Source organism: Megascapheus bottae, chromosome 3 (assembly GCF_031878675.1).
Source record: "Megascapheus bottae isolate mThoBot1 chromosome 3, mThoBot2.hap1, whole genome shotgun sequence".
NCBI classification, from domain to species: domain Eukaryota; kingdom Metazoa; phylum Chordata; class Mammalia; order Rodentia; family Geomyidae; genus Megascapheus; species Megascapheus bottae.
The window spans coordinates 71424712-71438262 of NC_143511.1; the positions used below are offsets into that span (position 1 = coordinate 71424712).

A 13551-nucleotide genomic window follows, 5' to 3' on the forward strand; every position below is an offset into this window, starting at 1 on the left:
CCGGCTAGAACAAAATTTTTTAAAAGCATACATGGAGACCTGGGTTCGGTTCCTCTGTACCACATACATAGAAAAAGCTGGAAATAGCCTTGCGAAAGCCCAAGGACAATGCTCAGGCCCCAGTGAGTTCAAGCCCTAGGCTGGCACACACATAACAAATAGAAGCAGACTACAGATAGTAGATGGGACAGTTAATAGTCTGGGAGATACAGATGAGGAAATGACCAGATGTAACACAAGTTAGTCAAGAGATGAAAGACAAATTAAGAAACACGAGAAGGGGGGGAGGGGAGGGATGGATGAGAATGGTGAAAGGGGTGAAACTGATCAAGATGTTTTTATAAACTGTGCTATTAAATGGCAACTCCTTTGTAAAACTACTTAAATGCAGTCATAAAAAAGAAGAAATATGGGGCCCGGGAGTTTGGCCTAGTGGTAGAGTGCTTGCCTAGCACGCAAAGACCTGGGTTCGATTCCTCAGTACCACATACACAGAAAAAAGCCGGAAGTGGTGCTGAGGCTCAAGTGGTAGAGCTCTAGACTTGAGAAAGTCCAAGGACAGTGCTCAGGCCCTGAGCTCAAGCCCAGGACTTGCAAAAAAAAAAAAAAAAAAAAAAAAGAAGAAACATGAAAAAGACAAAGAAAAGGTCCCATATACCTGAAAAGATTCCTAGGAAAAGAAAAAAGAGAAGGAAAAGAGAAAGTGCAAAAGGGTAAACATTTGCATTGAAAATGACTAAGAAATTTTTAAAAAATGGTAGAAGACCTACATTCTCAGATCACAGTTATTTCTAAACAAATTGAAAATAAGCATACCATTTGCTATACTGCATAGGACAGTAAAACAATAACAATAAAGCGGGGCTAAAAATAATCAGTGGGAAAACTATTGTTTGTCTCAGTACCATCTTACTATTAATTGAACCAGATAACACCTTTTTTTTTCTTTTGCACAGGGGATCGAACTTAGAGCATTCAATCTGGATGCATAAGTCATTTTTTTTTCTTTTGGCTAGTCTTAGGAGTTTTAAATCAGGGCCTTGGCACTATCCTTGAAGGCTAGCGCTCCACTGCTTGAGCCATAGTACCACTTCTAGCTTTTTCTGTGTATGTGTAATCAAGGAATCAAACCCAGGGCTTCATGTAAGCTAGGCAAGTGTGTTACCACTAGGCCACAGACACAGAAAGTTGATCCCATAGATATTTGGATTAGAATGGTGATTAGCAGAGGCCTGTGTGTGTGTGTGTGTGTGTGTGTGTGTGTGTGTGTGTGTGTGTGTGAGAGAGAGAGAGAGAGAGAGAGAGAGAGAGAGAGAGAGAGAGAAGGGGAAGAGAAGAGAGTGAGAGAGATCAAGAATCAATGGATACTAGGTACAGTTTAATTGAGCTGGTGTCTCTCAACTATAATCCTAGATACTCAGGAGGCTGAGCTCTAAGGAGTTGGGTTTGAAGCTAGCCAAAGCAAAATGTCCACAAGACACTTATCTCTAATTAATTAGTGAGAGGCCAGATCCAGAGGGTGTGGCTCAAGTGGTAGGGCACTATCCTTGAGTGAAAAGCCAAGCAAGAGCTCAAGGCCCAGAGTTTAAACTTTTCTACACAACCTATTACACACACACACACACACACACACACACACACACACACACACACACACACAGTATAAAAATAGGAAGAAGGATTATACAAGAACTTAGATCTTTCTGCAAGAGGATGCTGCCACCTGCTGGCAGTTGTTGGTTTGAATTAGGCTCCAGTCACTATGACAGTGGCGTTGTGTGTGTGTGTGTGTGTGTGTGTGTGTGTGTGTGTGTGTGTGTGTGTGTGTGTGTGTGTGTGTGTGTGTGTGTGTGTGTGATGGGGCTTGAATTCTGAGCCTGGGCACTGTCCCTGAGCTCTTCACCTCAAGGCTAGTGCTCTACCACTTTGAGCCACAGCCCTGCTTCTGTTTTTCTTGTGGTTAATTGGAGACAAGTCTCACAGACTTCTGTGACTGGGTTGGCTTTGAACTGTGATCCTAAGATCTCACTCCTGAGTAGCTAGGATTACAGGTGTGAGCCACTGGCGCCTGGCATCTGTTGAGTTTTGAGATGTTTTCTCTGCCTGGATAACCATGCATTATATAACTTTACTCATCTTACTGTCCATTAGAATAAACCATTAATGAACTCATTTGAAATGGCAGCACAGCCACAGCACACAGTGACACAGCACTTCTTCATGGCCACAGTTAGAGAGGAGCAGTGCTGAGAGATACAAGTCCAGAGAATGGCAAAGTTTTTGCTTCTGTTCCTTTCAGACAGGCAAAGAATAAGTGTGGTTAATCTACAGAGCATGCGAACATGAGCACTGTGAACATATTAAATAAGGAATGTTGAAAAGAATGACTGCAATGGAATGTAAATCTGATGACCTGGATTTAAGCAGCCCTCGATGCTTTATGGGCTTTCCAAGAGACACAGAACAGAAGATCTCAGAAGGAGTCTTTCCCTTCTGTATACCCCACAGGGCTTCCAGGAGATCAGAGAGGCCATGAGTGCAAAAGCCCTTTGTGTTTGCTTCCTGTTGCTGAGGTCATTAAATCTGAATTAGGTAAGAACATCAGGAAATGTAATGAACATCAGAAAAAGCCAGATTGGATCTCTTTTATTCCCCTGCCAAAACATCTTCCCCTTGTGATTTTAAATCTTGCTTTGGTATTGCATCTTTGGTTAAAGTAGAGAGACAGCTTCTGTGCCAAGGCCCACTGTTTGTTATTTAAGGCTTAATTGAATAAGTTTAATGCATTCCAGGAAGACATTGTTTCCACAGGAAAACATGCATCCTTTCTACTGTCACAAACATCAGAGCCTCAAGCTCTCTTTGGCTTTGGCTTCCAGGAAATTTAATTTTGTGTCCGGTTGAGCCTGTGGCTGCAGTCAGGAATCGGTCTTTCCTTGGCCTCTCCCTGGTCAAGGCCCTCCCCCCCCACCCCATAAGCTCTACTCACCCTTCTTTGCAGGTGTAAGTGACAGTGTTTCCAAAAGTGAAGTTATTGCCTGTGATGACTGCATCTTTGATGGTGGGTGGCTCTCCACAGAAGACAAGATGACAGATAGGCGGTGCTCTGTCCCAGCTCCCGGAAGCGGTGCATTCAATGAGGGATGGGCCTTGTAAGCTACGGAAGGAAGGAAAGGAGGGAAGAGTCTTTTCAGTTTTTTCATGGATTATCTATTTCTTTGGAGAGGAAATAGGCCTCAGAAGATAAAGGAGTTGTAGTACACACAATGTTTCTTTGCATTTTATGGATTCACATAAAAACAAGGGACATCTAAATAATTTAAAACAATGAATGGGTCAGGAGACTGTGAGGACAGCCATTGGGTTCCAAATAAAAGGTCCATGTGCTCCCTGGTGCAGGTGTGAATATCAGACTACCTGGATGAGAAGGGTTCATAGGCTGATTGGGATCCGCCAGAGTTAGACACTTAGCTGGGAACCCAGGTGATCCGAGTGAGGAAAGGGGAAGGTCTTCAACATGTGCCTGGGCATTGTAAACATGTTAATTAGGACTATGACCTCTGGCCTTTCTGACTTTACAAAGCTTCTCTCTCTCTTCCATGGCCTTTGCTTTCCAATCTGATTTGGACTGCCTGCACTATTCATTCTGTTTTCTGTTCAGTGGATCTGTTTTGCCTTAGATTCCATGGGGCCACCTTTCGGCTCACAGTCTGACATGAGTCTTCTATTCCTTCCATTAAAACATGCTCACTACAAATCCAATTTTCTCCTCCCACCTTCTCTTCTTCCTTGTCCTCTCCTCCTCTTCTTCTGGTGCAGTGGCACGTTTGCAGGGGTGGGGATGGGGGTGGCAACAGCATTGGGGCTTGAACTCAGGTCAGCATCATTATACCCTTTTTTGACTTGTTATTTCTGCGATAGGTCTTTTATTCCTGCCTAGGTACATGCTAGGACTGTGACCCTCCTGTTTTAGGCTTTCTTCTATAGCTGGGATGACAGGCACTTAGCAATACGTTGAGCTTCTTCCACTGAGGTGGGGTACTGTAGCCCTTCTTTCTGAGCTGGCTCAGAAGTGTGATCCTCCCAATCTTAGCCTCCTACCTAGCTGGGAGAACAGGTACATGCACTCTGCTCAGCTACTAGCCGAGAAGGGCTTTACATGGGCTAGTCTCAAACCACGACTCTCCAGATCTCAGCCTCCCTAGAGCTATCCTTCCAAGTATCTAGGATTAAAGGCATAATCTATCAGTGTCTAGCATTCAAATTATCCTCTTTTTTTTTCTTTTCTTTTTTTCCCAGTCCTGGGGCTTGAACTCTTGGATACTTTTTGCTCAAGGCTAGCACCCTGCCACTTAAACTACAGCACCACTTCAGGCTTTTTTCTGAGTATGGGGTACAGAAGATTTGAACCCAGAGCTTCATGAATGCTAGGCGAGCACTCTACCACTAGGCTACATTCCTGGCCCAAATTAACCTCTTCTAAGCTCAAGGACCTAGGCTTTTACTTTGGCATGCTTTATATTTTTACAACATCCCATGTAATGCTATAAGCTTTGTAAGCTGCTTTATGGAAAAAATCTATTAGAAAAAGATTTCATCAGCAGATGTGGCACTTATACACAATGGAATTTTATGCTGCCATCAGAAAGAATGACATCGCCCCATTTGTAAGGAAATGGAAAGACTTGGAAAAAATCATATTAAGTGAAGGAATATAGGCTCAATGGTTTCCCTCATTTGTAATTAGTACACATCTAGGACTCTCCTAACAGCGGATTACAATAGTGCAAAACCTAGGTACATAACGGCATACAAGATGAGACTAAATGAAAGGAACTCTAGGATATGGAAACCAGAGCTTTACCTTATGTGATTGTTGTTCTTAATGTACTATGTTATTTCTCTTCTTTTGTTGCCCTTTGGTTAACTTCATATTGTTACTGTATCTGATGTTGTTACTTGGTATACTGTATATATGTTTATTTGAAATTGGAAAGGGAAGGGGGAAAACAAGATGATTGTGGGGGGGAGGGAGGGAAATGGGGACAAAAACATAAGAAGGGGTATCAATGTGTGAGAAGAAATGCATCTACTATCTGGTGAACGTAACTGTATCCACTCTATACATTCCCCTGACAATAAAAAATAAAATTAAAAAAAATTCATCAGCTATTATTCTATGCTTCACAATGGACTACGGGAATAGAATATTTCCTTGGACACATACAATGTTATCCCCCAGAAAACAATACACATTTGAGAATATCCATATGTTTATAGATTTGTTTTAAAAGTCAGTCACCTGATTACAAATGAAAGCCAGTGGGTTCCTAACAGGCACGTGAGTATTGTAGGAAGTGGGTTGAGCCTTTCCACTCATTACCTGTATCCAGTCTCACAGGAATATGAGGCAGTGGAAAGGTAGGTGAGCCCACTCAGAATGTAGTTTCCATGACTGATGCTTTCAGGACTGGAGCACTCTACCAGTTTACACATAGGAGGAGAATGACTCCAAGAACCACTGGCAAGACAGGATGATTCTTTATCACCAGCCAAAGTATATCCTTTATTACACCTGAGAGAGGTGGGAAAAGATTAAAGAATACAATTTGCTTTTAGTATGCATCATTTCATCTGCACCAGAACCCTCTAAAATCTTAGGAATTTACACGTATTGAGAATTTCTTTCTTTCTTTTGGCAGTACTAGGATCTGAACTCAGGGACTTGCACTTGCTAGGTGGGTACTAAATGATTTGAGCCACATCTCCTATCCTTCTGCTTTAGTTATTTTGGGGGTACACTCTTGCCTTTGTGGACTGTCATCTTCTTGATCACTATCTCCTGAGTAAGAATTACAGGACTGAGCTGTTGAATTTGGCTTAGAATTTCTTTTTTCTTCCTGAAATAATGCTGTGAAATTGCAGAGGGAGGGGTTGTTTTTCCCCATTCTTCAAGAGTGAATACTGTCCACCCTCTTTGCAGGTATCTTAGATTGAGGAATCTGACTTGCCTACATTTTATACTATGGCTCATTAGCTGCAATCAGAACTATTTGGTTTGAGAGTGGTATGGGCTTGGATAAATCCCTGTGCTACTAGGCTTGGAGTTAGCATTTAATAACCATAAGTATTCACTAGCTGGAATCCTTCCTCCACAGTGCCTCAAGGGGGTGCTGGAGGTAATAACAGATTGCTTATCAGAGGAGTTAATACTCCACAGATGACTACTATAGATTATTGGCTATATTTCTTCATATCACACTTTAACTCTTTTTCTACTTTGTTCAGTTAATTTCATATTCAAAAATATCTTCTGGGAATATATCCTTCCTTCCTTTAGTATTCTACTACTGCTGCCTTGTTACCAACTACTGTAATTTTTGACATACTTACCTGTATGTCACTTTACTCTTGTAAGTAAATGTTGACCCATCAATGCCACCATTTTCTGGGGCAGCTGGTACACCACAGGAGACAGCTTAAGGAGGGAAGAACAAAGATCTGACCATCTGAAATTTGAGAGACAGCTTGAAATCTTTCTTGAAGTTGTGATTCTCGCCTCAATCTCTCTTCTTTTTCATTTTTCCATATATTTTTAATAGAAGGGTTACATTATATTTGCCAGATAGATGGTGCATTAATTCCCATACATTGATACCCTTTCACATGTCTTGGTCCCCATTTCCCTCACCCCCCACCTTGTTTTCCCCCATTCCCTATCCAATTTCAGATAACCAAATACAAATATATCCGATATATCAGGTAACAAAGTGAGATAGTGTAACAATATGAGATAACCAAGGGACAGCAAAAGTGATGAGAGTCAATCTCTCTTTTAACTTGATAGCTGGTTTGTGCTAGCTATCCATAACCAGCTTCTAGATCTGTTTGTTTGGACACAATAATGACATGCCCATTGCTTACTGTTGTTGTTTTTTGTCAGTCATGAGCCTGAGTGCTGTCCCTGAGCTCTTCAGCTCAAGGTTAGTGCTCTACCACTTAAGCCACAGCGCCACTTCCAGTTTTCTGGTGGTTAACTGGAGATAAGAGTCTTAAGACTTTTGTGCCTGGGCTGGCTTTGAACTTATATCCTCAGATTTAAGCCTCCTGAAGTGGCTAGGATTACAGGAATGAACCATCAGTGCCCAAATGTAGCTTAGTTTTTAAAGACTACCTACCACAATGAACATGAACGTTTACTCAACATACCTTCACAATACGGTGGGAGGTGATTCCATTCTCCAGTCTCCAAGCATGTGATTTTGGTGACTCCTAGCAGTCTGTGTCCTTCCTCACAGGAAAATGTGACTTCCGCTCCCACAGTGTAAATCTCCCCAGAAGAGTGGCCATTCTCTGGATTTCCTGGAGCTCTACATTTTATAGGTTCTAAAAATGAAGTTTTAGTGGAATAACAGGTGACGTCCACCCAACCATGCAAAATCTCACAGCCAAAGAACTCAGCTCCAGCTAGAGTACTTAGGAAGATCACAAGAGAAAAGCTTTTGAAGAGAGAAGCACGAAGGCAAGGCCACCTGGGACATGAGGCCAGAATCCATTTTGCCCCTCTCTCTCTCTCTCTCTCTCTCTCTCTCTCTCTCTCTCTCTCTCTCTCTCTCTCTCTCTCTCTCTCTCTCTCCTCCTCCTCCTCCTCCTCCTCCTCCTCCTCTTCCTCCTCCTCCTTCTCCTCCTTCTTCTTCTTCTTCTTCTTCTTCTTCTTCTTCTTCTTCTTCTTCTTCTTCTTCTTCTTTTTTTTCTGCTGGTCATTGTGTTTGAACTCAGGGACTGGGTGCTGTCCCTGAGCTTTTATTCCACAAAGCTATCACTCTACCACTCTGAAGCACAGTGTCACTTCTGCTTTTCTGGTGGTTAATTAGAGATAAGAATCTCTCATGGCCTTTTCTGCCTGGGTTGGTTTGGAACCATGATCCTTAGATCTCAGCTTCCTAAGCCACTAGGATTATAGGCACCTGGCTTAATAGGCATTTAAATAATAACACTGACATAAGACTTATTTGGGCAAAAAGGCAGTAAGGACTTTGTCCTCCATTATCGTGTGTGTGTGTGTGTGTGTGTGTGTGTGTGTGTGTGTGTGTGTGTGTGTGCGCGCACACGTGCATTGCAAGCTCGCCCCTCCTTGGGTTTGAATTCAGGGCCTCTATGCTATTCCTTAGCTTTGTCATTCATAGATGATTACCACTTGAGCGTCAGTTCTGTTTCTGATTGGTGATTAATTGGAGATAACTTGGTTGTTAACTGGCAAGGTTTCTATTTTAATGTGTCTTTTTTTTATTTAAAAAGACTATCAAAGGCTTCAAGCAGTCAGTCCCTAAATATTTTCTTCTCACATCTATATTAACTCATTTTTTCTCAGTCATTCCGAGTCTCTAGCATTAGTGACCCAACTCTTTGAGTAGGAATATTTTTGCAAATTTTCTGTATATTGATGTTGCTTTATTTTACTTAGAGAAGAAATATATTTAAATCAAACATTTCCCTAGGCAAGTTTTGCATTATTTTCTCCAACAGTATGCAAATAATATATAAAGTATCAGCCTAAGAATATTACATAGATAGGTTCTCCAGATTGACCTACATTATGTTTCTATTTCTGTCCTGTAACTTAAGTTTTTGTTGTTTTATATCCCCTTCTCCCTCCTTCCCTTCCTCTCACCTTCTCACTTTTACAGTATGACACAGGATTCTTAAATCACAGGTAACTCCTGCGTCTTTTTCACTTTTTGGAACTTGTTAGCCAAATGACTTAACCTAGTGTTTTACATTCCTCTTTACTTCCTATCTTAGTGTTTTCTGGTAGTTACTCTTTATAATGAATGTAGAAATGTTCAGTGGCTGGAAAGGCAAGACAGTGTTATTGAAGTAATTACAGAACACTGACTTGGTAATACAAGAGATCTATTTCCTTTTTTTAAGGTATTATGTTTATTAAAGAAGTTGTACAAAGGTGTTTCAATTCAACCCATCAGTTTATGAGTATAAATACATCTTGATCAGTACTATCCTTCCTATCATTCTCCCCATCTCTCCCAAGCCACCTATCCACTCAGTTTTCCTAGTTCCATTTCCCCATATGTACATCGACTATTATGACTGCATTTGCTTACTCTTTCTTTCTCCCTTTGTCTATCCTCCTCCCCTTGATCTCATCCCTATGACACCAAAAGTTCCAGCTTTCTGGTATTCTTTTTTTTTTCTTGCCAGTCCTGGGGCTTGAACTCTGGGTATGGGCACTGTCCTTGGCTTTCTCAAGGCTAGCACTCTACCAGTTGAGCCACAACACCACTTCTGGCTTTTTCTGTGTACATGGTACCAAGGAATCCTACCCAGGGCTTTGTGCATGCTAAGCAAGCACTCTACCACTAGGTCCTACTCCTGGCCTTTTCTTTTTTTTTCATTCTAAGTTATTCAAAGAAGTCATATACCATTAGAATCCTTCCCCTGCTTGCCATCAACTTAGTACAACTGAGACAGAGGAAGGGGATTGATAAAGCATCTTTTTGACTGAGTGTGGTGGCGAGGGCATTGCTTACATGCCTAAAGAGCCAAGTACTATCATTATACTATGTAGATATTTCTTTAACATCCTGACAATATATTCCTGATAATATATGGTAGTTCTATGCTAAGACAACTTTTAGCTACTTTATTATGAGACATTTATTTTCTCTGCATGTCTGCATGCTCTTCGAATTTGAAATTACTGTCTTACTATAAAATAACATATCTTTAAAACACATAACTGCATTAAGCACTGAGAGAGGAATTGGCTGTTGTGCATGCATAAGTTACCTGCACAGGTTTTGCCGTCTCCTGTGTATGGCGGGATGCAAGAGCATATATACGACCCATTTATATTCAGGCAGGATGCATGTTCGTTACAATCTGATCCAACCGCACATTCATCTACATCTGAAATGAAGACAGCTTACAGATGCTCAAGTTCATTCACTTTTTCTTACAGATCAAGCATTTGTTTTTACTTCTAAATTGCTACAATATCACTGTATCACCCCCACTCTCACATCCACATGTGTCTTTGTGCCAGTATCAGGGCTTGATCTCAGTGCCTGGGCACTGTCCCTGAGTATTTTTATTTAAGGCTGATACTTTACCACTCGAATCCCAGCTTTGCTTCTTGCTTTTAAGAGACTTTCCTGCCTAGGCTGGTTTCTAACCATGATCCTTTGATATCAGCCTTCTGAGAAGCTAGAATTATATGCATGACCATGTAATACCCAGAAACTTCATATTTTTTCAAATAAAATTTATATACAAACATTATTATCATATTATGGATCTTGTGAACTTCTAAAAACTACCACTTCCCTACTTTAAAAGTAGACAAATCGAAGAACAGGGGTTCGGATCGACTTATTAAAAATTTAAAACATTTCTGGCATCTCTAAGGCCAGGCAGCTGCTTTGTCATTACAGTTTACCCAGAGTTTACTGGGATGCAATGAATGCCTTGAGATCCTCAGGAATTTATGGCAGCTGTCTCCCACCAAAGCTAAAATAAACCCACAGAGCAACTGAAAACTTTCATCTCACCAAGGCACAGTGGGGAAATGCCATTCCAGCTCCCATTGTCTGTACAGAACATCCTTGAATCCCCCAACAAGTAGTAGCCAGGGTTGCACTGGTAGGTCACTGTGCTACCAGCATAGAAATCTTCAGCTGAATAGAAACCATTCTCCAACGGGGGAGGCACCCCACAGTGGATGGCTACAAATAGAACCAGAAAGAACAAAACCATCTTAGGAACCATAGTCTCCAAGGGTATGTATTTGCATTAACTGAGTTCTCTGATAGTTGAACAAAGCATGCGTTTCTCATTGTGTGCAAACATGGCTAGAGGGTGCTTTTGAAGTGGAGCTGGCACGCACAGCAATGGAGCACAATGTCAGCTCTTAAAAGGTCTGTGGTTCATTCCTGGAAAAGCTATATATGGAGATCCGATTACCCCATAGGTGCTTTCTTAGGTGCTAGGGTTATAGTAGTTGAACCAATAAAATTCCTGGTTTTTTTTTTTTTTGGAACTTACCATTTAGTGAGGTAGATATACAAAAACCCCCACAACACCCCCAAAACAAACATATAAGTAATACTGTGTAAGGTGGCAATGGATGCCATTTCCTTATCTGGAATGGCATATTTGTTTCACATTGTCTACCTTACCTGTTTTTATTTATTTATTCTTTGCTATTTTAATTTTCATTATTCCTATAAATAAATGATATCCTATTTGTTAATTTTGCTGTCTCTCTAACTAGAATGTGAACTCCATAAGAATAGTAACTTTTCCTTCAATGGCTGTATCTTCAGCATTTTGATCAGTGCCTAACACACAACAGGCACTTTAAAAAGTTGCTGAGTAAGTGAATGAAATGAACTTTTCTGCTTCCCCAGCAGGCAATGACCCAACTCCCTCTGGGTCTCCACCCTGCTCAGTCTGCCCTTCTCTCATACTTAGTGCCCTGTGCCTGGCATCTGCAGTCTCTTTCGATCTTCTGGACCTACCTTTCTCATGGTGCCTAGAACAGCTGTCTACATAAGGAAAGGATTCAATTCATATTTACTGTGTTTGCTGCTATGAAGCATTTAGCCTTTGTCTAGCATTCCTGAAATGATTAATAGGAAAATGATACAGGCTCCGTTGGGAAGGAAGAATCAGTGTGAGGAGGAAGGGTCCAAGGAGAGGCTGAGTATGGTGCAAGTACTTTATATGCATGCAATGAAAACAACAAAATCTTGAAGAAGGCTGCAACAGAGTGATGGAGAGGGTGAGTCTGATCAGGTACGTCTTTGCATGCATGTATGGAAATGCTACCATAAAACAACCCTTGTACCACTAATATATGTTAATAAAAATCTATTTTCCAAAGTGTTCTTAGAGTTCCAGTGTTTCTCAAGAGCCCTGAAGGGAACTGAACACAGGCAGCTCACGTTCACAGTGGGGGAGGGGCTGAGTCCACTGTCCTTGGTTCAGACAATGCTGCACGGGGTTCCCGACCAGCTGGAAGCCAGGGTCACAGAACAGACTGACTTTGGAGCCTGGCTTTAGATCTCCTGATGCAGCTTTCAGGTGAGGTACTGATCCTTCCAAAGACGGACAATCTGAAGTCAAAGAACACAGATGTAGAACTTATCAGCAACCTACCAAATGGCACCATCAAGACAAAGGTACAAATCCTGTTTTTTTTTTTGTTTTTTTTTTGCCAGTCCTGGGCTTGGGCTCAGGGCATGAGTACTGTCTTTGGGTGGTTTTCTCAAAGCTAGAGCCCTACCACTTGAGCCACAGCACCACTTCGGGCTTTTTTCTGTGTATGTGGTATCAAGGAATTGAACCTGGGTCTTTGTGCATACTAGGCAAGCACTCTACCACTAGGCCAAACTCCCAGCCCCAAATCCTGTTTAATTTCAGCACAGGAGAGCCGCTCTAATGAGATTAAAACACATTGCCATACATACCAATCATTAGCAAGAGAAACTACTAGAACAATTCCTCGAGTGCAACAAATTGTTTTCCCTCTTTGAACAAAAATATGCTGAAGATTTTTCTAAAGGAAAATGGGATTTTGGAAATATTAACAAGATGGTTCTGTAAGCAATCAAAGTCAGGAATTTTAGAACATTTTAGGAAACTGTTTAGAAAGTGCTTGTAATTTTAGGAGAGAATTTTAACCATTGAGCATCTAGTAGGCCAATGTGTGGATGGAAACATTATGCTTTTCTCCATTTTTACCTGTTTTTAGGAAATAAAGAACCCAAAGAATAAGCCCATCTCTTATGAAAACAAGAGCCATATAATGTGTGCTTGTTGTTCTTAATGTACTATGTTATCTCTCATCTCTTTTGTTGTCCCTTGGTTATCTCATATTGTTACAATGTCTTACCTTGTTATCTGGTATACTGTATATATGTTTATTTGAAATAGGATAGGGAAGGGGGGAAATAAGAAGGGGTATCAATGTGTGTGAAGTAATGCACCTTCTATCTGGCGAATATAATGTAACCCTTCTATTAATTACAATAAAAAGAATATTAAAAAAAGAATAAGCCCATCTCAAAGAGGAGTATAGAACTCCAGTGGACATTTAAGCTATGACTATTTTTCCTCTCATATTAACCAGATTTCCACCCTGAATTATTTGTACTCTGCTACACAGAATGCATTTCAACATTAAAAGCATCTTTAGGTAGGCATAGGTTAAATAGAAAACACTAATTAAGGAATAGATTGACAGAGATTTATGATTCTTATCATCTCCTTTTTCTAGACACCTCCAGTGTAGGCAAATGATAAGGATGTTGATGGAAGGAGAAAATTCTCACCAGAACAGAATATGCTTTTGGAACTGGTCTTCACTTTTCCTACAACTCCCCTCAGGAAATCAGGCCAGGCCAACACATTTCCTCTACTGAGGTCCTCTGAGCAGGAGGTGGCTAGTGACTTCACCTGCAAGTTTAAAAGCGTATCTTTAGATTAGCTTTCCTTATTTCACTGAGATGGAGTTCTTATATAACAATTTAG

At 41.0% G+C, this 13551-nt stretch overlaps 1 protein-coding gene across 1 annotated transcript in view; it reads right to left on the reverse strand.

Annotated features, from left to right (window-relative positions):
* The window catches only part of Svep1 (sushi, von Willebrand factor type A, EGF and pentraxin domain containing 1), a 152536-nt gene that overhangs the window by 38422 nt on the left and 100563 nt on the right, over window positions 1-13551 (reverse strand). The window contains exons 29-36 of the mRNA XM_090330416.1: window positions 13353-13476; window positions 11964-12134; window positions 10569-10742; window positions 9808-9927; window positions 7210-7386; window positions 6394-6478; window positions 5384-5575; window positions 2990-3157 (exon numbers count right to left, since the gene is read on the reverse strand). Coding sequence (XP_090186542.1) covers window positions 2990-3157; window positions 5384-5575; window positions 6394-6478; window positions 7210-7386; window positions 9808-9927; window positions 10569-10742; window positions 11964-12134; window positions 13353-13476 — 1211 coding nt within the window. The remainder of the gene's footprint in view (window positions 1-2989; window positions 3158-5383; window positions 5576-6393; window positions 6479-7209; window positions 7387-9807; window positions 9928-10568; window positions 10743-11963; window positions 12135-13352; window positions 13477-13551) is intronic.